Source organism: Halictus rubicundus, chromosome 17 (genome assembly GCF_050948215.1).
Source record: "Halictus rubicundus isolate RS-2024b chromosome 17, iyHalRubi1_principal, whole genome shotgun sequence".
Lineage (NCBI taxonomy): Eukaryota > Metazoa > Arthropoda > Insecta > Hymenoptera > Halictidae > Halictus > Halictus rubicundus.
The window spans coordinates 2,778,695-2,806,456 of NC_135165.1; the positions used below are offsets into that span (position 1 = coordinate 2,778,695).

A 27,762-nucleotide genomic window follows, 5' to 3' on the forward strand; every position below is an offset into this window, starting at 1 on the left:
TCTTCAGATCCGCATACGGGGCGTTTGCTGACGGACGTTTTCTAATTAGGTACTGGCATTATGAAATATCGTCATTCGAACCGCGGAAGTCGCGACAGCTCCCTTGAGGTATAAATAAATATCTCTGATGAAACAATAAATATTCCCAACACCCAGAGCGTGTACGCATGCTCGAATTAGTCTAATCTATGGCGGACGTATTCTAATTACCGGCAGTATGAAACATGGGCCCCGTTCGTGTTTGTTTTCTTCGGTTTCTCGCCGGAGCTGCGCAGGGACCCGCATTTCTGTGCTCCCTTTTACACGGGCAGTCCCTTCAGCGCGATTTCATCGACAGAGTCCGGCAAAGCGGGGCGAGGCGAGGCGAGGCGAGGCAAAGCGAGGCAAATGGGGAGAGAAATGGGGGCCGGGAGCGCGGCGGACGTCGTTGTACAAAAATAAATAAAGTCTCTCTCAAAAGACTGAGAAAATATGTCGATAAATCTAATGTCTAGTTGAGATAGGTACCCCGCTATCGCCGGCCGGAAAGCAATTGTCCCCGGCTCGGGCGTGGACGTTATGGCGCAGCAGGACTATTATTTCCCGTGATCGAGGAGTTGCTTTTGGATTGCCTTCCGCGATCCCGGGGATCGCAGCGAGAAGGGCGACGATCTTTCCACCTCCGGGAAAGTTTTCAAATTCCCGCTATCCGCCATCCACTTTGTCCTACGCTCGCCGGAGTTCCATCGCGGACTCTGACAATTTATACATTTCTAGTCCCGTGATCTACTTGCGCCATGACAAACCGTATCTTTCGATAATATTTACTATCCTTCCGCGCTCTCCAGAGTCTCCCGCGTCTCAAATGACCCGCGAGCTTCCTCCGGGAAACTTGTTTGCGTTTGCGTTACACGGACCAACTTTTTGCCCGGGCACTTCATTATACTCTCCGACCCGAGACATTTTTGGAAATTGCCCTGTTAGGTCGTTGCCACGCGGAATCGACGATCCTTGCACCGGGACAATCCTGCGGGCGAAACTAGGGCAAGTCGATACGTTTTTCAGGTTTGCAATTTTTGAAAAAATCCGCTAAAACATTCTCTAAACGTTCCTCCTTGCAAACTGTGAGTTTGCGAATTTACGGAGATCAGTTTACAGAAACTAGAACAAGTAAAAAGTTTCTTTTGTCCATTGAAAGTTTTCTTTAATTAATCGAGATAAAATAAACACACCGTTGGGGATTCTTAATGTGGACGTTTCCTTATTTTACAAATTTGGAAATGATAGAAATGCTATTACCAAAGAAAAGTTCGTCGAGAAACTCTCCACGCTTAATTAGCGATTCGAGTGGGCAATTTGTTAAGAGGAAAGATCGACCTGTTGAGAAATTGGTCCCTTATTCGATAAAACGGTAAGCAGTGTGTACAGTAGAGCGTATATTTACAGTTTTACAAAGTAGCGAGGGAAAATGCGATCGCAGGAGATCGTCGTCTGTGTAGTGTGTACGTGGAGCGAAAAATATATAAATTTTGTCGGATCGAGGCGCTCGGGGCGGAGAAAGTTGTGGACTGACGTCAATAACAAACGTTGTATTCCTTGTCACACGTCACATTTATTCCTCATCATTCATTATCGTGCACTTTTCCCATTTTTTCTTTTTTAACAGGCTCGATTTACAACGCGCAAATCGAGCGACGGACATGCTAGATTTGCAACGTGCAGGACGACTCGAACGTAACGAAATAGTTGATCGTTTTTTTTTTTGTAAACAAACTAAAATTGTCTCAACGATTTACGCAATCATTTACGAAAGTCTACGTACAGCTGCTACTCTTAAACGTTCAAATTTTAAATAGCAAACACTTACAGAAAACGGAAATTTGTCGTATTTTACGAACGTTGATTTACTTGTTAGGATAGATTCTCCGTAACGATATTTCTCATAAATTTAGTTAACGTAAAATACAACGGTCGCTATAATTTCTCGAAAGGATTATTCTGAAAATAGTACTCTAGTCTTTAAGATTAATTTTATACTGCTTTAACCATTGCGTCTTACTAGAATAATTGAAATTTCGCAAATCTATGTAGATTTTTGTGAGTGACCATACCTGCACATGATTCCAGAAGATCCACAGACGATTTATCGTACGATGGATCGAACGAGCTACTCATTAATACCAATGAAATCGCTGAAATTAGACAGAGCTGATTATTAGCTGATTAAAGTTTTGAGCTTATTATCAATCGACTGAGCTAGTACCAATTCATAGCCGAACGCTTACTTTTGTCCGTCTCAATCGTTAATTAACGGCTTCAACCTTTTCTCGAAATTATAACTTTTCTAGCAGCCACTTTAAATTATTAACAGATCATCAAATTATTAGAGCCACCGTACGAAAAATATATTCTGTTATCCACACGGCGGATGCAATTTGCAACCCTGAAAAATTCTTAAAAAATAGTAAGGATTTGGTGTGGCTTCGATTTCATTTAACAATTTCTTTTAAAATCGTCGATTTATGCGAGTGACTCCAACAATTCGATCGCCCATTGTATTTCAAAAAGAGGATCAACGCTGATCTCAAAAGATTAGGTACATGAGCGCGTAAAAGCACGCTGATATGTAAGAACTTGAACGAATTTTGCAATAGTCGAGTTTAAAACGACAGCTGGGTAACTTACCGTATGATAAATTGTACAGTCTGTGGAACTTTTAACAAGTACTAGATAGCATGAGAACCAGTCGTCCGGAAAATCATTTTCGATCGACGAATCGTCGCGTTCAAAGAAAATTTCCTCCTTCGATTTCCCGGACGACTTGCTCGAAGGTAATCAATAAATTACTTCTTAATGTAAAGCGAACAGCGACATTGTTCTAGGGAAACCGCACGCGGAATTAAACGGAACGAGAACTGGACAAATGTCGCCGCGAGTAACAAATTTGTAATCCCCTGTCGTTCAGCGACATATGATTTAGAATACGTTATGAAAGCACTATATATTCAGCACTGATAACGTTCTTTACATTTATTTCTTGAAATACACTGTTTGAAGAGTTTATGCTAAACTTAATCTACGAAGAACGGGCGTTCAATGCAAAGTAACCGGTTAAATTACTTATCTAATAGTTGCGTCCCCCCATTACCAACTAACGGGAGAAATGAGGGAACGGATTTCAGTAGAATCGTGAAACATGGTTGGACGGCAACGTTTCGTGATCTTCCGAATGATCTAGTTCCCTGACTGCTCTCGTAAGTACCGAATTACAGTCTGTACATACATCAGGCGTGGGCGCAACAGGCGCTCTCTTCTTCATCATACATTAAAAAAAAAAAAAAAAAAGAAAAACGACGCGTTCGCTGCCAGTGTCACATGTGTGTGTGTGACAACGGCGATGTCTCAACAAAAATCAAATTACGTGGGCATCGAAAAATCGGGAGAACAAGGGACAGAAGAGGGTTTACAGAATAGCTGAAAATTCGAGTGTAGTGTGAGCAAATCGACACGATTTCGCTCTTCCTCGTGTACGTTCCGGAATTCAAGCGTCTAGCATCGAGTGCAAAAATCCAGTTAACAATCCCTCGACAAATCGACAATCCCTTCTCCATCGCTCGCATTCACCTCAGCCAACCACACTACAATCAAATCCAAACACCACCCACACCGGCGTCGACCCTAAAAACCTAAGCACCCGATTACCATCGAATTGTCTACTCCGTCGTGGATGGATACAATGGACGTAAACGGACAAGAGAAAGAGAGAGAGAGAAATCGAAGAGAGGACGCCGTTGAATCGGCATAAACGTATTACACCAGTGAGCCCCGACGTTGTCCATCCCGCACCAGTCTTTCGGAGTGTTGGTGTGCACCGCGACTCTGAATGTCAATTAACACGTAGATACATCGTACGCTTGGTATACCCGCTGATTAGCGAATCGTCACTTGTCCTGATCGAACTTGTCCTCGGGCGTCTCTGTTGTCCCGAGACAGCCAACAGGTTCTCCTCGAACGTGTCTACGGTAAAGTCCTGTTCCTTGTGCAGCTTCGGTATCGGTCTGCCGTGGTGCCCGGTCCGCCTGATCATGCTCGCGCGGTTTTTCACCAGCGCCGCGATGCCGTTTCGTGTATGCTGCTTTCGCTTTTGCGTTTGCAGGCGTCTGAGCGCCGATGGCCGGGGCCTGGCGGCTTGCGACGGCGGCGGTGGTGGTGGTGGCGGTGGTATTTTCGGCGGGGGCAACCGAGCGGACGGTCCCGGCGGGATTCGGGCCCCGCCGGCGTTCCGATTAGGGCCCGGCGGCGGTGGGAAACCTGGAATAGGGAAGCCTGGTCTAGGTGGCGGCGGTGGGTAACCTGGAATAGGGAAGCCTGACCTAGGTGGCGGCGGGGGGGGACGCGGAGGTCCGTACCTGAACGGTCGGGGACCGAACATCGGCGGCGGGCCCCGAAGCGGCGGCATGGGCCGGAATCGTGGGCCCGCGAAACCGAAAGGAGGAGGCGGAGGCGGCGGCGGCGGCTGAGGCGGAAATGCGCCACCTCCGTCTTTTGCGAAACAACGACGCATCGCACCGAAACTCGGCGGTCCCATGACGCTTGCTCGCTCGCTCGCTCGCTCGCTTCGGGCGGGTTGATTCCTCCGGCAGATTCTTCAGGTGCGCCACGTAACTCGGACGTTCGATCGAGTAGCCGCGGGCCTCACCGAACGCTGTAACATGCACAAAACACACACCTGGTATCAGCGCGAATACTAGCGCGCTGGGCGAAAGTAGCTTCTTTCGGACCCGGCTCGCTGTATCCGGTTCTACGGTTCCGTTAGTCTTCGATCTCGAACAGCGGTTCGGCGATCTTTCGACCAGGTACTTCAAACCGGTATGATTTTGTTACCGGTATTGCACTGATAAGGCTGCTCCGAAATGCATGAACATCGAAAGCCGCTCTAGAGCACGAGAAACGAGTCTAACTGTAGCTGGCGAACTGTGGTTTGTGGTGTCACCTTTTATTCTCACTGATTTACGGATTTGCTTTGTTCAAATAAACCGGCAAAATTGAACGCGGAGATCGATCCACCTTTTCAGACACGTACCATCGACGTTGGTTTTTGCTATTGTACTCTTTGTAACGAATTCATCGAACTATTCTTCGGTTATACTTTGTTACTTTGATTGGCAACGGAATGGTCGAAAACAATCTGTAGTAGATCTTGACGGATTCTAATAATCAATAAACCGACAAATATATTCAATATCGAGATCTGAAATGGAAAACTAAGATCACATACTTTTTATACTCTCCTCGGCGTTCCACCCTAATTGTTCCACAAGATATCTGGAATAAGAGAGTTACGATATAGTAAACGCTTTTGCTGACCAACTCGACCCGACCACTTCGCGGTACTAATTTCAAGTAGTCGTTAATTTTGTGGTTAATCACCAATTGAATTCGACAAATTTTTGACGTATCTACGAACAGACAACGATTCTCAAATGAGATAATAATCGGATGGAAATAGTTACATTGAAAGTTCACCATTGATCGTTCATTCGAACGAACAGAAGAATAATCAGCGACGAGGTAAAGACGAATAAGAAGGATACTAACCTGCAAATAAGGTATCCGGAACGGTTTATACCATGCGTGCAATGAACGCCAATTATGTCTTCTGAAACAAAAGAAACGGATGTTTTTCAGCTGTACGTAAAGGGCGTTACACATGTAGGATAACATGGCGAATGAAATTGAACGCTCGGAGAACATGAGATATTTATAATTCCGTAACTCGCAGGTCGCGTCCCATGGTGTACAGAAGTGCAACCATCGTTTCGAGCCACTTTGCAAAATTCGGCGCACGGTGTCGGTTCGAAAAGGAGAGGCCCGCCGAAAATATTGCAAGAGCAGCAACGCGCGTAAGGTGAGACGTACGATTTCATGGGTCATCAATTCAGCGAGAGGTGGAGGCAGGGTCGGCGCCTTTTCGGGCGCAGCAAGGGGCTGATTATAATATTACCGCAAATTACCAGCAAAAGCTGCGACGAATTCACGACGATTCGAGTTTGAGCGGGTCACGGGCGGCACTCTAAAGCCCTCTACACACGGTCGAGCTTGTTACGATGCGTAGGCTCCTAAATCTCACGACTGTTGCAACGCAGCTCCGCCTCAGGACCAACCTGCATCGAAGCGGCAATCAGCATACCTTTGCAAGTCCCATGATATTTACTTCTCCGCAACGATTATCTTTTTGCCTAATTTCCTTTCACCGAACACATCTTTTATGCTACCACTCGTGTGCGGGGAACGCCTTTAATCGTCTGTAAAAATTAATCTTTACTGTCGGAAAATAATTCGAAACTGACGTTGGACGAAACCTGGACGCATCGCAGCACGTTCGAGAAGTGTACAGGGAGCTTAAGGGCCGAACCCTCGATGGGAGCAGTCGCTAAGGTCATAATGACCGGCATGACCGACCCTACTACCACTTCTGCCCCGTCAATTTTTCTCTCTCTCTCTCTCTCTCTCTCTCTCTCTCTCTCCGCATTTTCCTTTTCCGCTGGCGCGGCGTCTCGGCGTGTGCGAGTACGCAACACTTTGGACCCACTTCGTGGCCTCTCACCTCGACTTACGTTGTGAATTAAGTGGCCATCGGAGGTCATGCGATATGTTGGTTGACCTTCGCGAGCCTCTTAAGAAGATCGTTCGCGGAAACATGACGCCATTTATACGCAGAAGCGAGGTCTGAACGTTTCAGTGCTGCCATACAATAAGGCCGGTATATTTATCAGCGGCCCCGCAGGAAATTATGCCCCTCGATGCCCGAAAGAATCGCGAAAAATAACCGTAATTGAAGAGTATCATACCGAGCGACGTATCACGACTCGAACCGGGATTAATTACGGGCCGGTGTTCGGGGCACCGTGGTTTCGTTTTCTAATTGCGAGCCGCGTTTCAAGTCCCCAAATTGAGCTTTCTCGGACATGCTGGTTACATGATATTCTTTTCATTGCAACAGTTGGCGCGAACCTCTTCGTTCCATCCGTGTTAAACGAGCTTCCAATACAGGCTGCAAACAAATGTTGCAAACTGTTCGTCTCGGAGCCCAACGAACACATCGACTTCATTCTCTTTTAATAAGCTATCAGTTTTGTTTTAATCAAGTACCATTTCTATCTGCAACCGGTACAAGGAAGAACTCTTCGAATAATTCAAGAACTGCAGATGTTATGTCACTGTTTCAAATGAGCGACATTGTCGAATCCGCGCCCGATTTTTCCACGAACATTCGTTGACGAAAGATACGCATTAGCGTTATTGCCAATTGATCGACGCACGTTTCGACGAACAGCGACGAGGAGGAGAGTCCGGCAGCGGCCGGCCATCTTAACGGATAGTAAGTGGCCAGGTTTACACGCAAGGGAGCAAGCAAGGTAAGATCATTCCACGTTCCTATCTATCACAGGGTCATCTCTCTTTTGCATACGCAGAAGCATACGTCTTGCAGAAGACCGGGAATATTCTCGGAACACGTCGGCATCTAATGTGAATCTAGAGCGAGCACCCCTGCGGCGCACCGACATGCTAAGGCTGGCAAATAAACCGATCCTCCGAAAGATTGCCAATGACCCACGACCTTTTCTGATCCGTTGTATCGACTTTCACGGACGATTAAATATCGGGCAATGCATCTTCACCTTCTGCCAATGGCGAACTGCCGACGCGCAATTAATATCTATTTCGGCATGCTCGTCGTCCCCTTTCCACGTTCGTTCATTGTTCCATAATAAATGGATCGCGGATTTCATGCGCTTCAGTTGATGCAACTTAACCGTAGAACTACCGAGCCCTAAACGTGACTTAGACTTATCCCTTTGTAATAAGAGCAAGATCGAATTTGCTCAGGTTTCATACGATTTTTATGGTAACGTGTGCCCCAAAGAAGAGATATATTAAAAAATTTCTCGTGAAAACGTGTCCATAGTTTCACTAATCGTGAAAGCAGAAATTATCCACTATTTTGACTGGTTCGGTGGTTCTAGTGTTAAAAAAATAATTTAGTGCTGTCTGACCGTTTAGGACCGTGTAGAAAGTTATCAGAACGAAGGAAACGTGGGCACAAAACATTACAAGTCGAACTATCCGCGCTGCCTCGAAAGGAAGAAAGAAACGAAGAAAGTATGCGCGGCGAGGCACCCCGCTGCTCAACAAACGAACTCAAACAATTCTCCACAGGAGCCGAATCACAACAGAGACGTCCATCCTTCACCGATAACCAGCGTGTCGATCGATATGCCATATCGGAATTCCTCGATCAATTCCAATTGACGGGGCATTACAGGCGGAGCCGATTGCGTTTCAAATAGAAATACTTCAGATTTCATCCCTTCGCGAATGAAACGGAATTTATTTTCACTGTTAATAATTGCTGCGGGACACCGGGACGCCAGGTAGTGGAAGCCTCGGGTCTCAAAGCAGTTCTAATCGTTGCGGGCATAAAGGCGAGAGGTCACGAAAATGAGCTGTGGCCTACAGCCGCGGAGAACGCGACCATGAGAGTGGAAGAGCTCGAGAGGCGATTAGGCGGTCGGACGGGGACGTAGGTAGAAGGTATCGCATGCCACTCCCTGGGGAACAACGAAGGTTGGTTTTCGGGCTACTAGAGTAGTCGCGAAGTACGACCCGAAGCGACGTGGTTAATGTGGCAATATGATATATAAGCGGGAGGTGCGTCCGCTCAAATAGCCTCCGGTGGATGGGTCTCCTTTCGTGTTCCTCGGACTTCTAGCGGAGAACGTAAACACCCGGCCGCTGGAAATATATGTAAGAGCCGTTGAAACGGGAAAGGACCTTTAACGTTCGCCTCGGCGCGCGCGCATAAACACGAAAATATCCCTCCGCGCGATACACACGTACCGTACATATGTACATACGGCGGAGCCGCGCGAGGGCATTTCGGTCGGCCGATTACTGCCGCCTTAAATCAATCGAACGATCGAAGTTCGAACGTTCCACGGTATCGGCCGCCGATACACGCGTAAACACTCGTAAACGCACGCTCCTCTCTTCTTTCTATGCGCGGCCCGGAGGTGGACCACGGGCACGGGGACTCGTGGGATGGGTGCAAGACGATTAACGACATCTTGCATTCCGCGGCCGATAAATCACCCGGCCACTGTAAACGGCCTCGGCTTAGTTATCTCTCACCTGGCCGGGTCCGCAGCAGCGCCCCTCTCAACCAGAAATCGTAGCGGAATTCCGCGTTTTCCTATCACGAATAGCTGCGGTGGTACAGTGATACGTATTGGTATTATCTCGCATAGAAAATCGGCTGATAAATAATATTACACGGACTCACCTTCACCGCAAGTAGACGTGAAATCTTCCATCAACTCGAAGAACCTGAAACGAAAAAGAACACACGTTTTTACTTTCCAAAAATCAGAATATAAATTGCTATTAAGCTATTAGCTAGATTAGATTAGAAGATTTTTATTTAGCCCCTAGCTGTCGTAATTGAAACAGAATATTTTCATGTCGCATAAAAATCCACAGTAATAACGGACCTCCGTATAAATTCTGAATTCCATAAGAGAAAAGCGAAAATAATTAAAAAATGTTCAGATCAGTACAGCAATCCAGGAGCAGGATAATTGTCAGATACGAGGCTCGCGTAATTTCGTTGATAAATCTCGTCGAGAGGGGACAGAAAAGTATAGCGATAACCGTGAAATCGTTTCAATCTCTCTTTTCCAATGGACGAGCCCCAGAATGAACTTGGTTCCACGAAACCCTGGCAACCGCCATTGTGTGAGAATGGGCGAGAGCTCAATTGTGTTACTATAGAGGCTTAATAGTGACTATAGAGGCTTAATAGGACCATTTTAGTGGCTTTCGCCCCTTTTACCCTCGAACCGGATTCCCTACACCATCGATTAGCCTTACACGATTAGAAGCACTAACTCATTCGCCGACTTTACCAGCTGGTTTCCACGATCGTTCGCTGTCGATCGATTATATGGGTACCTTTAACCTATTATATAGGACCTATAATGACTAATAAGAAGGATGAACTTTTCCCACTGTGGATAGCATACGATCACGTGTCCGATAACAGAGTATCGAGCGGACGGATCTCGATTGTTCTTTCGAAATTGATCTACAGAGTCGATCGGAAACGAAGTTAACCTGCAACGTGTAAATACTGTTTTATGTGCAACCATCATTTTACATTTTGCATAAAAAGACGCGTTCGCAATTTTTCTGGATTCGAAAAGTCATTTTTCCCTTCACGAATCTAGTGTAGTTAAATTTGGAAAATGCAGGATTAACACTTTAACAGATTTTTTAATCACTTGTCCTATAACTTTATCATTTCAATAAGAGTAAAATAAACAGATTCCTAAAGTTCCAAGCAAATCATTGTATTATTTAACTAACACAAAGTTGATACACATTTTTCTCTTTTCAATTTAATGTACCTAATCTATGTAGCTCTGGGAGAAAAATATTTTCAACAGTCGAACGATCTTCGTGTAGATAGTGATTCCCGGCGATTTAGGCTCGTAGGACGATCATCGAGAAATAAAAGGCACCCGGCGAACCCGTTGGGAGTGACAGTCGCATCTCACGCGGAGACGCATCTATCAAGTAGTGGAATGAAATATCGAAAAATGGCTGCTGGAGATCCGCGCACCGTGGCGCCGCTTGGAACGTGAAGAATGACGAGCGTTAAATTAATTTTACTTCAAATTTGAATTACAGATTCGACGCGGACGTGGCGGTGTCTCCGGGCAAGGCGCTTCGCGCTCAGGTCAATCGGAATTTCCCCGTGGAAAGAGCCATTGCTATCGGGGCATTGTGTTCCTGCTCGTCGTTTTCGTCTTTATCAAAAGCACCGGAGTCGCGTCAACTTAAATATTTATAACCCCGTTGGTCCGACACGCACATTCAAATCGAAAAACACGCGCGGCAAATTGCGAACTGCGCGGACATTTACCCTGATTACTAAATTGTCAACGTTACCAAAATCGTGCTAAGATCTATTGAATTTTATATTCTAGCATTCTCTGAAAATTTCCAGACGCGGATGACGATAATAAATCTCTGTGTTAATATTAAAAATTTGGAAGCTGTATCACGTCATTCGCATTCTTCCACTGCATGTAGTTCTACTCGTATGCGTCCACACACGGGCCAGCATGGTTTCCGGAAGATTGAGAACCATTAACTCGAATTATACGGCGGATTATGGGGAATCAGACGGGTAATAGCTGCCACGATTCCGTTTGAATGGCAGCCTAGGGCCTATGGCTGTTTCCTTGTTTACTCAAAGCGGGCTTAGCACGACGAATGTATGCTCGAACAACAAAACGCATCGAGGGCGCGCGCTCCGAGTCGCATTATTCGGTCCGCATAAATTCGCGGGTGGTTTCGGAGGTGTTGCGCGTCGCTGGGTTCGGCTAAAATAAGGAGATGCTCGTGAAACTGCGAGGAGACATTTATGGCAGGGCCGATAGTCCGTGCGTAAGCGGTGTTCATTTGAATAAGACCGCGCGGTGTGTGGTCCCGTTCACGAATCCTCCTCGCGAATGAAAACACGCGCACGAGAACCGGATCGCTGCCGATTTTTCTCCCCGTAGGAAAATACCCGTCCGGGCTTACGATCGGGAAAATTGTGGATCAAGGCGAGCGCCGCCTCTCAGGAACAGTTGGCTGCTGACGGATACGCGATAGTCGAGCATCGCGGCGTATTTGTCAAAATGTAACCCTCCCGGCGGTCCGCCTCGCGCAGAAAAATCAATGTTGGCTACTAATTTCAAATTCAGCGTTCCACATTCATAGAACACCGCGAACGGGACGCCCAGGGCGATGTGTTCGTGCAGCCACGGCACCGAATGCTCCGCAGAATACCACACTGCACCGTCGGAAATTGACCCGTACGTAACCTAATTCGAACGGAAACGTTCAACCCGCTGTTTCGCTCGGTTGCAACTAGCGGCGTTTACGTCGAAACTACCAAAAATCGATCGCATTTCCCTCTTTGGGAATTCACGGTTTTACCAGCTTCTCACGGCAATGGCGAACCGTCCTTTAATCGATGACTGTGTTCGATTGATTCAACGTTTCGCAGGTACGTGTCCGGGTCATCATGGCGAACACCCAGGGACGAAACACCGTCGCGAAGTCAAGGGGGACTTTGCGCGTCCGGATGCTCGGCCCCTACAACCCCTAAATCGCGAATCGGCATTCCGGTCTTGACGCCACAGGCACCTAGATTACCGCGGGACCCGCGATTACGATCGGGCCTGGCCGTGGCCCGTCGTATAGATTGTATGTTTCATTGTACTATTTAAGCAAGCAATCTCGTTCAAGGTTTATCCTAAAAAAAAAAGAGAGAAAATAGAGCAAGTTTTTCCGAATAATTTCTAACACTTCACGATCAACATTTTTAAGCAATTCAGTAAATTGAGGAAGTCCTGCGATGCTCAGCGTGTTAAAGAAATTTAGATTATTCGTTTGAACGCTTAATGTTTGATTGGAGATTGTTGTATGACGATGTATGTATTTGTTAGTTTCAGCTGAGCTCAGTAGTAGCGCGTCGGAGTGGGACGACTCAGGTAAGAAAGCAAGACAAATATTATGAATGTTGAACTAGAATACTAGAAGATAAACCGACCGTTTCCGACGAAAACTATAAAATCGAATTTAACCGTCAACGATTTAGTTCGTTCAGCGGATGACCTGGCACACTTTCGTCCTCAAGCTGCCTCCACCTATCGTTGTCCCGACAGACCAGGATCGTCAATCGCAGGGGGCACTTATAGTTTAAAGCGTAAGAGACCGCCACAATTCCCGCAAGCGGAGAGGCTACCCCCGAGAATGACCAAAATGACACCCTGCGGAAAGTGCCTGAGGGTAAGCACTGAAACAAGCGATTTTGATCGAGCACTTCAGACACTAGGGTGTCCTTGCACCTGCGAGAAAAATTACTCTGCTATCTGGCCTATCCACCTGGTGACTTGAAGGTCGCATTTATTCAGTTTATTAAAAAAATGATTAAGTTCCTCTCTCCTTCTATTGACATTAAATTCTTCTCACCTCACATTTAACCCTTTGCACTCGGCGCTATTTTCATTCTAAAACTAAATTTTTCTTCCGTCTTGGAACATTTTCATTTTATTCATACGAAACTGGTCCGATTACCACATATAATATTTAAATGTTTAGTAATCTATTGAATAAAAATTCTGTAATGTAACAAATATTTTGTAACATTTTTTGTAATTTCTTTGGAATAATGCCACAATAATTTCTAGCGGTGCTTCAGAGTCACCACTCGAGTGCAAACGGTTAACCATAGATGCTCAGTGAGTTCAGGCGACTCTTGTTCACCCACGTGTCTCACAAATTAATCCTCGTGTCAATGACCGGCTACCCGCTGTCAAGTTCTGAGAATTAATTAATCATCCTTTCTTCATTTTTGCCGGCAAATAGTCAGACTATTGTAGATTTCTATGTAGAAAATTCTGATTATCGACGTAAGGGTTATCCACCGAGAACTCGCATCGAACGCAAGCTAGACGCATGATTGAACGATTCTTCCGCAGATGTAACAACCAACGCGAAAATAAGCTGCCAATTAGCGGTTCGGCTCCGGCCGGCGATGCTCGGTGAATCTGCTATTTTGCATACAAAGTGCACGCATTGTTTGCGAAGGGCGTGTTCACGGCGGAGAGGATTATACATTCACGGACCGCATAAAGCTCCGTCGAATTATTCTGTCGGGCATATTATCATACTCAATCGAATTAAGTTTGAATAGCCTCCGGGGTTCCCGTACCCCTTTCGAGCTTTATTGCCGCGCGAGCCGCAACAGAACTATAGGTGAGCAAAAATTGTGAAAGGTGGCGCAGTGAGATTTCCTCTGTTTGAAGATGTTTAATGCATAGATTCGTAGGCAGCCGAACGGTTCGACCGCTGTTTGTATGACCGTATTCTCGACAAAAGTACCCCGAGGAACCGAGGAGATCACAAAAGCACGAGTTCTCTGCAAACACTCTGATCCCCGGCCGTGCCTGAGCATGTGCTTTCCTCGTTGTTGCTGCCAGCTTTCAAGGCCACGCTTTCTTCGTAGACAGTACGTATTGCTTTCCCGACGAACGAATTAATGATAACCGACGTAATACGATCACAAGCGGAACGTAGTTTCAGTGTTAATACCCCGTACGCAGCAGCACCGAGTCACAACAAATTAAACGGTGTAAGAAGCAGCAACAACAGCTTGCATAAGCAGCTCCCCTTTGGAACCAAGCAGGCGAAAACGGACAGGAAAGATATGCTCTGGCAAATCTACCTAATGACACGATCGTCCGAGTGGTCCAAAGCGTGAAGACCGGGTTCCTCGGCATTTTGCCAATAGTTGAAAAGAAACAATGGCGGAAGAGACCACCACCGGAGATATGACAGAACCTGTGCACGGCCGCGTTTTACACACGCACCTGGCTCTCTTTAGGTATTCGGGAAAAACGTATGGTGTAGAAAGGGTACAATAAACGTTCGCAACGACGTCCGAGTCTTGTGCAATAAAATATAAGATTACTTCACTGTTGTCGTACTCGCAGAAAGAGAAATGTGTAAGATTTTTTTGGAGAAATTTCAACCATTTTCTCTCTCTCTCTCTCTTTTATGGTGCATTAAACGCACGTTTTACCCGTCAGTTTCACCGAAGACAGGGTGTCGGAACTTCGCGATCGATTCGCGAAGCGTATCGAGCGTAATGCAACCAATTATCTCGTCCGTCTTTTGTGCGCGCCCGGCGCATCGTTCCCGATAGTCGCGGACTGTTCCCGGCGTGTTCGTGGAATATATGAGCATTGTCTCGGCCTACAAGACAGGGAACACGGGGAAACTTATGTTCGATGTCTCCGAGAATAAAGACGTCGTCGCCGAGGCGTCAACGCCCACGCGCGTTGTCGCGCGAGGCGTACATTGTAGCGGACTTTCCTCGAATCCTACGGGAACACGATTCGAATGCATTTAGGGAAGCCGAGTCCGCGTATTGTCAACCAGCTAGCGAATATCGCGCAACTCGATCTCCGTTTGCTATATCTTGTTACAGCGCCCCGAACCTTTGGGGGAGAAACGATCCAGGGCCCAGCCGCTCGAAAATACTCACTTGTTTTCGGAGAATCTTCGGAGAACATGCTCCTGAAACGTCGGGTGAAAGTTCATTCGAGAAACAATGGTGCAGCGTTTTCGTCGGCGTCGATACAATGTTTTAATGAGATACGGGAACCGCCCGTTCCAGAGATGCTTTTAATAATCGTTGTAGATTCCACTTGCTCGACCGAGGCTGCATTAATATGACGGTGGAAAACAATTAGTTGAACATCGTCCGCGAGATCGACCGTTGATCGATCGACGATAACCGCGGGTGGTTCGAGTGGGAAGTGCAGTAAACGTGAAATACGATTGGCATTAAATAAGATAGGTGGTTAACACTTGCTCGTACATGAGTTTCGTGTCGTGTTTCGTACGCGCGTTCGCATGCGGTTTGAATGACCGGTACGCCCACGCCGGGATAGGTAACTAGATGATCCCTCCCCTCGATGGTTGCCATAATCGTCGAGCGCCACGGCGCTACTTGTATTCTCGGAGATCCGATCTGCCTAGCGGTTTCGAAGCGATGCTGTTCTCGCTCGTGAACCTTTCGCGGACACGCGGATACCGTCTCACAATTATTATAAATAGACTGTGGATCTTTATCTAATTTTCCACTCTGACGGCTTAATTTTCAAAAATGAAAATAAGAGGATTTCCGACTCGTCTGGTCGTTGCGTTCATTTCTGTCCCTTAGACTGCGGATCTTTATGCGAAATAAAAATTGTCGAATGAGAAACGGAAAAGAAATAAATAAATAGCCGGACACGATGTAACTCTACACGTTACTGTCCACGTTATAAACAAATTGTGTACTCACTTTACCACATCTTTTCTGGAGGGCACCTCGTGACCGACGACCCAAATTTTCCTGTACGTGATGCCAGAATCTATGAAGACCTGCGTCAAAATGTAATCAAGCATGAGTAATCAGCGCGTTCATGATCTCGCTGCGAGTGCCTCCAATCGTTTGCTTCGAATCAACGCATCAAATTATTAGACGTCCTGAGAGAAACAGCGAAGCGAGAGCTCAAAAAGGATTCAGAACTATTTTTCGGCATATTTGAAGGCATACTTGTCTAATGCTTGGCGTATTTTTCATATTCAGCGCACGAAAAAATAATTTTCATTCCGGCGGCGTGTCTTCTCGAGCGAACGAACGGAAATTGGTGGAAGCTGATAAAATCCCGGAACGATTAGCTCGTCCGGGCTCGCCGATAAATCTAATTCGTTCTAATTAGACGTGGGTGACACCACGGAGGCCCACGTGTTAATTACCCGGGGGCCTGTGCGGCATCGGTGCTCAAAGGGTCGGGAGGGTTCCGGGACGCTGTTAAAATATTTTCCCTGGTGGATTCCAGTTGGTCCTCGCGTGGCAAATGGCCACCCGAGGAGAGAAAAAAGGAAGAGCGAACGGACGAATCGACCAACCACAGGCCCCCTTTCCCGAGGGGGGGGGGGACTTATTAATATAATTGATCGGTCTTTCGTTGTGACAGTCCCGGCTCAAAACGGTTCACGCTCTCCTCGCTAGACACGCCGGGGATCGGAGTCCGGCAGTCGACAATTCCGAAAATCTAATAATATGTTCATTAGCCTCCGCGCGGCCCCTCTGTCCCCGTTACAAATTAGCCGGGGCCCGCTCGGCCGCTTTTAAATGCCACATAAAGTCGGAACTAGCCCGACGTAATATTAGGTTTCCAGGAGGAGAACAAGAGACGACGGGGAAAAAACGAAAAAGCTGGGAAAAAGGGAAGGAACGGGTCGCTGAAGGAGAGAGGACAGAGAGAGAAAAAGAGAGAAAGAGAGAAAGAGCAGATGACGATCGAGAGACGAAGATAAGAGAAGACAAAGTAAAGGAGCCGTGGGCACACACGCGTTTGGATATCTGCCCGAATCAAGGAATGCAGGCTAGCGACAGCTTGCGGAGAGAAACGAAGAAACCTCCTCTTGGGCTCTATTACCGAAAGGTTAGGCTGTCCGACCGTATGCACACGCTTCTATTAGTGTTGCAACTAATTTCATCTGCGAGATGACTTATTCGAAAGATGACACATGTATCTGGCTACATTCTTCGCGATGGTATTCTCCATAGCAATTCCACGGTGCAATTGTCCCTTCAGGGACGACATCTGCAAACTATACTATATTTTTCATTATTTTTTTATGGGAGTTTCACCAACTGGCATTTTTCTGATTCCACTGACACTAAACACGATGTCATTTGAACTGTATTTAGCAGTTCAATTGACGGTAGTGTCCTACACGATCTATGTCACAGCACAGATCCGACAATTGAGCTTAGATGAAGACTTTACAATGAATGAAAGTAACAATCTGACGTCGTCCTAGAAGGGTTAAGTTGATGCAAAAATAATGATGGAAAATTGCAAAAGTTGCCTAAGTCAGGTCCAGTGGCTGCTGAGAATTTCAGGTGGAATAAAAATTGCACCAGGCTTTTGTCAACACTTGATTAACAGCCACATTTTCTGTTACAAACACTATCAAATTTTATATTTCTCTGTGATGTTACATATGTTCTATTATGGTGATAATTAGATTTTGAAAAATCTAGGAATCTGCAATTCTAATTTTCGAAACGAATCTAAAACATTGTTCAACGTACGTTACTGTGTACACGCCCAAAGGATTTTCTTTTCTTCTTCCAGCAAACGTAAGGAATATTATATTGGTTTTTCGCTACTTTATTACCTATACACGTGACTAAAATAGCAAATTTTTTAGCGGGAAAATATTAATAGTAAATGTCAGTTACAGAAAATACTGCCAACTCTGTTGCCATCGAAGACATTTGCGATATATTACATCCCGTGCAAACGGGTTTCACTTCATCGTAAAAACAAAAATACTTTCTTCAACTACGCAACGATGCGCCGTTTTTAACCCGGTCGATGATATTCAATTTTCAAAAAAATCAATTTAACACACCTACGGGAAACTGTGTTGTCTTATATCGTAAACAAAAATTGTTCTAGAACAATTCTGTAGCATTCCAACAAAAATATATTTTCTGTTATATGCAATTTCCTTTTTACACCGAAATATATGTTAACTCTTTTACTTTTTTTTTTTTAATTTTTAATATATTTGCACACGAAAATCTAACGAAAACGCGTAAAAACTTTCAGAACAATTCATATTCTAAAGAATGCAGACAGATCGATATCCTTTGTTAGAAAAGAAGAGAAATTCCCTTTCTACTTTGCATCGACCAAACATTTCATTTTCGGATTCAACTGAAAATGCAAGAGAATGCTCTCGCGCGAAGATTGGTATTTGATCAGTGTTTGCCTTACCTGTTGGTCATAGTAACGATTTGTGTTTGTCAGGTCAATGATATACTTGAGACGCGGAAACGCTTGCATCAGCGCCGACGTTGTAAATCTGCAACAATGTATACGGCCGAATTATAACGCGTGCACTCACCACTACACTTCGATTGTCGAAATCTCGACGTATCGAATCAGATCGAACAGCTTCCAGAAAAAAATCAGCCAATTGTCCGGGTGCGTTGCTTATTATTCAAAGAGAAGCGTACGAAGATCGTTCTCGAGACTGGGCGACGATACATTAGGAGAGCTCAGAATTAGGCGAGGAATTAGGCCAGGGTGCCCATACAGGCCCTATGGTCAGGCATTTCACTTAAACAATATCCAAACCGTCGGTGCCCACGGATGTAGTGACAATAAAAATGTGAAATCATCAAATACCCGGTGGAATTCATTTTCTGATGCACCGAGAAATCAAATGCATCGAAAGTGCACTGTACTTCCTATTGAACAGTGTCCTTTGCGAATTAAGTTCATGGCGTACCAGCAAACGGTAGATTAATTTGGCAAAATAGCTTGTTCTCAATCGAACTTTAAAATATATTGATCCAAATATTCTGTAAAATGTAATGCAAAAATGTAAGAAACAAGGATTGAATTTAATCAGCATGCTAAAACTTAAGACTAATAGAGAAAGTGTCTACAGGGTGTCCCAAAAATGCGATTCTCGGGGTCACTTGATGTAACCTTTTCCAGCCGCGCTCTGATTGGTCCGTGTCTTTCGTTAATAACTCCTCAACAAAGCCACGGAGAAGATTTTCGCAAAGGAAAAAGTTGTTTCAAATAATCTCAGGAATTACCCATTTCTTGGGACATCCTGTATATGAACGACGATGTGAATGCACTCACCGATCTTCTGGTTTCAGGTATGTGGAGAAAGTCTGAAACGAGACACAAAGTAGATTAGTCATCGAATATGATTGTTAACCGTCAAATGGTTTTCTTAAAAATCGCTTTAACAGTTTCTTAGAACTATACTGAGACTCGTAGTTTCTCTCTAAAATTCGATTTCGCCGTGCACGCATATAACTCGAGGAAGCCGAAACGAAGCGAAATTGACCCGTCAACGGAATCGTGCTGCCATAAACACACACGGCTGGTACACGTTGATACCAGAGGCGAGAGAGCTGATCCGAATGAAATACGCGCGAATGTTGCCCGTGAAATCAATTACGGGGAGCGTAAAAACGAAGAACGGGAACGTTTATTTAACATAGTTTCGACGGCCGGGGACTGAAGAACGTGTAAATTGAAAGTTTCGTTGGTTCGCCGGCTAGTATCGCACTCGCTATGGGTGGGCTAATGGTAATTACGGGTTTAGGCTCCGCGATCCGATTGACTGGGCGGAGAGATCGTATCTACGGATGAGTGCGGAATGAGTATCGGTCGCATTAATAACGGGCTCGTGGTATAAGCTCTCGCATCCGAGCATAATGATCTGGCCGTTGACTAGGCGTGGAACTCTTTCCTATCTTAATGGTGGCGCTTTTGTAGTTGCTCCACGTCTGTCTTATGAACTCGTAATCCTGTAATCATAGTCGTGTGATTGACAAGCGCGACTACGGGCCCCTGCTGTCCGTCAGGCTAGCTGCACGGGCACCAACACATCGATGAATAACCGAGCTCCAAATATATGTATAATAGGAACGCGAACGTAAACACCGAGGGAATCTAATTATCTGGACGCCGCTGTTTACGCAAACGTCCCACGATTATTCAAAAGTATTTCCATTAATCAAACCGGCCGGCACGGCGAGAATTGAAACGAGTAAATATTGGCTCGTGTTGCGAAACATTAGATTGCACTTGATGTTTTCTTGATCGAGCGATCAATCCACGCTGCCCCGGTGACTCAACACCCCCGGTTTTTAATTGAATCGGTTCTAATCAAAATGTGGATACGCACACTTCAACGCTGGAACTACGCGTCGAAATTACTTGTTGCGGGATCTTTCGTTTGCGATTTTCGAAACTATAAAAATGCTTCCACGAGGAACTTCTTCGTTCGTATTTTCTTCTTTTATCATTGAAAATCAGTTTCACAGCACACTCTCCAAGACATTTTCTGAACTCTGACCTAGTGAAGAAAGCTTTTCGAGCGCAAGAAGACCGGGAAGTGTAAAGAGAACAAAGCGAAGAGGAGTCAAGGAGATAACGGACGCTGCCCACCTGCGAAATTTACTATCGCTGCCCCCGCTATACGTATAGGCAGTTTATTTTTCGCGCGTCGCAGTCCCTCTTCCCTCGGATGAGAACAGGATCTCTCAGCTGATTCCGCCATTCAATTTCACGATCCTTAGTCTAATATACGACCGCGTCTAAATCAGGATTATCGGCCGACGAGCTGTGCCCCCATTGTGGCCCTTTGTGGCAGTCCACGAGGGCTCGCGCGCACCCAGTCTTCTCGTGAACGCGTCTTCCCACCACCGATTCTTCTTCAGCTTCCTTTTGGCTGGGAGAACGGGCCCGGCGGGCTTCTCGTTTGTTTCGCTCAACCCCAAAACTACAATTTAACCACCCCCCTTACGTAACGCTAACGCTATCCACCCCTAGTACGATTGCGTTGTGCCAAGAGGAAGCTTAGAACTGGTGTTTTACACAGGGTGATTAAAAACAAAGGTAGTTGTAGGCCTTACAGTGTCCAGGGTATAGAATTGTCTAATCATAGGTCCTAAAAGAAATCCTTTCCCTGTAAAATCACCTTTTATTGCTTGTTAGCACGGTTGTATTGTCTCGCTTCCGACACGGAGGAGCTGGAGGTATTAGTTCAAGGTTGTCAGATAAGTTATAAGATTTTATGAACGGTATTATTTTATCCCGGCTTGTCGGGATTCTTTGGACAAGAAACATATTAAATCGGAGGTAACCGTGCAGATAGACAGGCGAGGATTCCGTCTCGGACAAAATTCGAAGGAGGTAAAGGAGGCAATCACAACGGCGTAACGACCATTAAATCATATTTTTTCGCGCCAGCCCTGTGACCCGCGCGTACGGTATCATATAATTCATGCGCGTAAGTTTGTGTGACGCTTCGGTGAACAATCGCATGAATCACGTCGCGCCACCGTCCTATAAACATTCAAACGTTTGCTACGCTTTTGAAACAACAGCACGGGGCAAGCAACTTTCGGGATTTCGCGAGAGACGTCACCGCGGAAAATTTTCACATAGAGGAAAAGAAATCGTGCAAATAACATCGAGAAGTTTGATTTTCTTTTACCGTTCGAACCACCGCGCGACGTAGGCGTTCACCAACGGTAGGTATCGGCGGCATTTACCGGGAATATTTATGAGGGGTGCGCTTTCATGCTTTCGCGGTGAGTGGGCCGTAATACTTCGGAGGTCCTCGCCCCGTCGTCAGAAAGCGACGCCGCCATTTCGGCGGATCCGCCGTGAGAAATTTCACGGAAACAATCGTGAGAGAGGCCGTCCGGTTGCTTTCACCGTCGAAATACGCGTGTGACCGTCTGCTATCTCTTCCTAACAGAATCTTCGTGCCGAAGAAGTGCGGCGGATGCATAGAACAATCAGAACGAGCAGAAAGTAATAGGCGAGCAATTAGAAATGGAGTATATAAAACTGTATGTAAGAAACGGTAACACGGAAGAATAGAAAATTGGAACCGAGACCAGAAGGAACGAGTAAATATAAATAAATATATTTACCGATCCCCGTACCCGAGTTGCCAAGGAGGAAGACAATGCAAACGAATCGATGAGCAACTAATCGGTAGGAAAGCATTGCGTGTTTCTCTGGCCGGCAGCAGGATTCGTGAATAATTCATAGAGAACGATTGTCTGACTGCTAGAAGCAAGGGAAAACATACTGATCGGCGAGCATTGCTTTGCCGCGGCTAAACGACCTTCGCCGCACAAAGCAGTTCAGACGATTTCTATGAAATTCCCTTATGGACAAGTCGCGAAAAAGGGGGGTTGTCGGGGGAGTGGGGAATAGAGAGTTCGGGCAAGAGAAAAGCTTAAGGGATGGGAAGGCAGGAGCTTACGGAGAAGAACATTTTGTTGCACGAGTACGGCCAACGGGCTGTACGTGCTCGTATAGAATCGCATAGGAACGCCATATAGACTGGTATATGGCTGCCGCCAGCTGATATATGCGCGACGTTATCCGTATCCACTTACTTCCTCGTTTGGCAGAAGATTTCAAGCGATTTAAAATGGGTCACCTTAGCCGGAGGGACGCGTGCAACAAAGGAACGTGTCGGAAGTAGCACTCGCTAGAAGTGTCCGCTATCATTCTCGCGGACCGTGTCCGCCACTCTGTCAAACGATCGAAACGCGATACCAAACTCGAAGTACACAAACGCTTCCTTGTTCCCATACAGGATCGCTCGCTTCTACCACCTGGAATATCACCGTTGTCTGTAATAAGCCTGCACGGTACAGAGAACGAAATATTGTGACGCAAACATTTTGTTGTGGCATTATTTCAAAGAAATTACAAAAAATATTGCAAAATATTTGTTACATTACAAAATTTGTATTCAACGGATTACTAAACATTTAAATATTATACGTGGAAATCGGATCGGTTTCGTACGAATAAAATGAAAATATTCCAAGACGGAAGAAACATTTAGTTTTAGAATGAAAATAGCGCCGAGTGCAAAGGGTTAGTAATTGAATTAAAAAAAAAAACACTGAAAGGAACCCCACTCGGTGGAGGAGAAGGAATTCAACGATTTCGGAGTGCGAGCCATTGCTCGAAACAAGAAGTCGAAGAAGTCCGCGTGCCGGCGCGGTTGTCATTTTTCGTTTTTGGTGGTCGCATGCCATTTGTCGTCTATACGGGGAAGGACCACCGGAGACAACGGGAAACAAATTCAGGGAACAAATTCGTACGACAGCGAAACTTGAAGGATCACGATCCTTGGTCCGTTTGTCCGCGGCGAGAGGAGATGAGAGGAGCGAGACCCCCCGAAGCGTGGCGGACCGCCCCGAAAATATTTTTAATTTTATTACAAGCCTGTAATATGGAAATTCTATGGTCACAGTTATCAGGTGTGAATTGAATTATAGTGACTGCCGACGTGGTCTTATTATTTATACCCGGGCAGGGAACACGTTCCCGAGCCGCTGTCCCACGAGGCACACACCACGGATGCCCGGTGATAGAAAACACACGGCGTTCTAATGGCAGTCTATAAAGTTTTCTGTCGGCCCGATACTAATACGTTCTCTACACGGAATGGCGAGGCTGTATCCGCCATATCCGACCGTATAATTAATTCCTAAACACTTGTATCGCGTTCTCTTCGTTTCTCACTTTTTACCATCGAGATATATCAGGTTGGTGCTAGAGCCGTGTCGAAAATCTCGGGTCAGAAATTGTTTTCGTTCGAATGGTACGTGGCGAACGCGTAGACTAATAATATTTCTAGATCAAAAGGCTTCGTTGCATTTGCATTCTGAAGACATTTCACATGGACCGACCTAATAAAAGCGCGCGCCGTCGAGGAAAAGCTAAACGCTAGGGTTAGTAATAACTATGCGAAGCTCAGCACGACACGACGGACGGATTTTATGGAAAACGAACCGACTCGGGCCTACATCAGAGAAAAATCTTTTGGGAAATGCAGCGGGCCCGGTTGTTTTCCCTGCTTAACGATTTTTCCAGAAAGGCTAGTGCGTTTTAATTGTCCGGTTATCAGCAGCGCAGGATCTGTTGAAAGGAACAGAGAAAAGGGCGGAGAACAACACAGAGCCCTTTAAAAGGTCCCCCACAGCTACCGGTACCATTATTGCTTGGACAATCGATTGCCGCTACCGACACGGCGATGCAACACGGAAGAATCATGGACTTTTCCGTTCTTTCGATCTTGCCGACAGAGAGCCGTTTCTCGTGTAGCCGGCAGCTGCTTAAAATTTCTATTGGTCGCACGGTGTACTGGCGCTATTTTTTTTTTTTTTTTTTGGTTTCAGTTTCACCAAAATGTTTAACGCTAAATTCGCTGACCACGATGAATGGCTTATGAATTTATTTAGAGTCTGCGCGATTTATCTTGCGATAATGTCGACGTGTTACTCGGGACATCGATGTTCTGTAAGTATGATTAACATTCGTGAAGAATTTTTTCACGATTTCTCTCGTTCCGAGTATTTCCGATCGATCAAAAGGATCCCAGGTCGATTTTTCTACGTTTGAAGAATCGAGTCGATAGATTTAAATATGCGGCGTGATTAGGCACGCCTCGCAGGCGGTAAATCAATTTTCAATGGTTGCTCGTAAAGCTGGGTTATGAAAGATCCATTGAAAGAGATTAATGGATTTTCTATTGATTTTTCTAGCTTTGATGGATCTCTTTGGTTTTCATTGTGTCCGGTAATTAGACTGCGGATCCTTATCTGTTCACCGTATTTTCACGTTTGTAAAATACGGGACAAATGTTTGGGTCGATAAACAACACTGTTATTTTTCCTCTTTGGTCTCTTAGTTGGCGAAATCATGATTGCCATTGTTCTCGGTCTTATAAAACGGTGCGTGAAAATGACAAGCTTCGACAAAATTAACGTTGCATTTTTATTATAATATTAGTAGGAATTATAAATTTGCAATTTTTAAACCTTCATCCGTGAGACGTCCGACAACATAATTTCGTATTGCGACAAAAATCGCACAAAATCCAAATGAAATTAAATATCGGCACGCTTTAACGCGCGTTTATCGTTAAATATCACGAAGAAAGACCGGAAAATATAATCGCCGAACGGGCATTAATCTCGCTCCAACTATAATTTGTACCTCGTTAGATCCGCGCATTCCAACGTCCCGAATTCTGCTTCACAAATAAATCACGGACATTACGAGAAAACCGAGAAAGAAAAAGGATCTATTATTTCCGTACGGGCAGCGGACGTCCAGCTGACAGTCATAAATCGAAGCCTACCGAAGCCCGGACCGAGGAATCAATTTCGCCGACACGCAGATGAACTCGGTAACCTGTAATCTATACCACTAATCCGTATCACACTCAAAGGCGTCAGGGTCCCGAGCCCGAAGGTTACCGATTCCCTTTTCCAACCGGCGGGCTTGATTGTTTTAGCTACGGGGGTGAGAATACATTATACATTAACGAATAAGCGGCACCACCAAAAAACAAGATTAACGACTCGCAGGTATTTACGACCGTGACTTGTCGGGCTCGTTTAAACAAATGTTTGTTTCCGATGGCTGACCGGACTCCGCCTCGTCAGCCCCTTCCAACAGCGCGCAAAGTGTTCCTCGAGGTGCTGAGGACCCGGCGCCGTGCCAATCACCCCCCGAATATACGCCCACGTCCTGTCATCCCCTTACTTAGGGTATCGCACAACTGTGCTCTCCCCCAATTTTCCTGAAACAAGACGTAGGATCCAGGAAGCATCAGTTTTCGGCATTCGGCGCTCTTCGGATTTACTAAAAATCTACGTTCAACTATTTCGTTGCGACTCTACTACCAAAATATTTCCGACATTTTCCTGTTGTTCCCCGAAAGAAGAAAGCACAATTAATTATGAAGGATTTGAACAGGTCCAGCCACGGAATAGCTAAAATGCTTCGGCCCAACCGTGACGCGGCGTTTACCCGCGTTAGAGGACGCGCCCCTCTTCCTCGAATTATGCGAAAATCCTCCGGGGGCCACTTGGGCAGCGTTAGCTGCGTCTAGTCTCGTGTGCCAAGAGATTCGTCACACCGGCTCGGCGTCGGAATTGACGAGCGGAATATCGCGTTCCGCGAACTCTCCGCGATAACGCCGTTCGCGTTCGCGAATATGTATATCGTACTTGAACGCCAATTACCCCGGCATTATGCCGCGGTTCGCGTTCCCTGGCTTTCGCCTCGGGGGCGCACGCATATATCGGGACGAGATGAGGAAACGATCGTAAAGGAACGCGATATGCGCGCAGAAGGGAAACCAGCCAACCGGACGATAAATCTGGCAGTTGGTTCGCGCGTCACCAGCCCGCCGGTGACATTTCTGTAAACAGATGAAAGATCGGGGGAGAAGAAAGAACGGGGGCTCTAGCCGAGACCTTGAAAGAAAAGGGAGAGATCCAGACGTAGGCGGAGGACACTGGCCGTTTCGCTGGCTTCGGGGGAGAAAGAAGAAAACCCGGGAGATTGGTAGCTAGGACACACAGCGCCGGGGAAAGGGGGGCAGGTAGAACAGAACGTTGGGCGCCAAGTCATACGCGCGCCATTCAACGGAAATTTATATACCGGAGGCATAAAGCCACTGGTCGCCTCTAAAACCTTACTACCGCAGGCATCCAAACCGCCGAATTCACAAATCTCCTCTCGCCCCATTCTCTCTCCCTCTCTCTCTCTCTCTTCCTCCTCCCCCTTTCGCCGAACTCATTTCCTCACACCCCCTTCTCGTTTGCAGGCATCGCTACAATTCAAACGAATGCTGCATTCTATCTCGCGTAGAACCGCCGGTTACAAGGGAACCGACGTTGATGGAGGCACCGAGGGCCACAAAAATAAAACAAACTATTGTCTCTTAACGATCACGTTTCTAAGCCGTTATCCCCCGCGCTTGCGCCCACTCGGATAATGTCAGAACGCTTCCTTAGCGATTTCACGGAGAATCCTGAACATCTCGAGCATGATCTAGGCTAGAACGCTTTCAGGGGTTGCGAGAATTGCAGGACATTCTGAAAATTGCTTTTATATGAAACAGCACCCCACACAAAGCGTTACAATAATTGGAAAAAATCTGAAATCCGTCGATTTGATGAGCTCCAGTGTTACTTCGTACGCGACAGCCGAGTTTGAGGATGCTCGGACGCGTGGCTCTGCGACGCACCCACAAGTGCGCGCAAGTAGACGGTGGCCGGGGGTAACGAAGTCTCGCGAAATAAGAGAAACGGCGAAACACGATCGGACGGAGCGATAAGCTTCGCTACTGCGAGATCTCCTTTACTCCACGGGGTTCCCGGAAAGAGAGGTACTCGAGATGGACACTCGCCATCTCATCTAGCAGAGATAGGCTGCAGCCCAGCTACCATATCTGATGAAACGCGATGGATGGGGCATCGTGACACTAAAGTACGAGTCAAAAGTGTCCTCTGCGGCGTGCTTCCCTCTGGCCCAAGGTATCCACACCCTCCGCCTCGGCCACCACCTTCGGGCACCCACACCTGGGGTCCTGGAGACGCAACCGTTCGACAGGCTACACTATCTTCTCGTCAATTTGTTACCCACTTTCACCTACACCGCCGTACAATATTATTTCGACGCTCGCAACTGCCGCGTCGAATTGTTACAACCGCTTACATGCTTCGGCCGA

At 46.2% G+C, this 27,762-nt stretch overlaps 1 protein-coding gene across 1 annotated transcript in view; it reads right to left on the minus strand.

Annotated features, from left to right (window-relative positions):
* Positions 1-1,399: 1,399 nt before the first annotated feature.
* Positions 1,400-27,762, minus strand: part of LOC143362704 (uncharacterized) — a 35,779-nt gene continuing 9,416 nt past the window's right edge. Inside the window, 8 exon segments of the mRNA XM_076803094.1 lie at positions 1,400-4,543; positions 4,545-4,684; positions 5,258-5,304; positions 5,578-5,638; positions 9,323-9,366; positions 15,947-16,026; positions 18,444-18,531; positions 19,326-19,357. Of these exon segments, the coding sequence (XP_076659209.1) occupies positions 3,866-4,543; positions 4,545-4,684; positions 5,258-5,304; positions 5,578-5,638; positions 9,323-9,366; positions 15,947-16,026; positions 18,444-18,531; positions 19,326-19,357 (1,170 nt within the window). The 3' untranslated portion in view covers positions 1,400-3,865.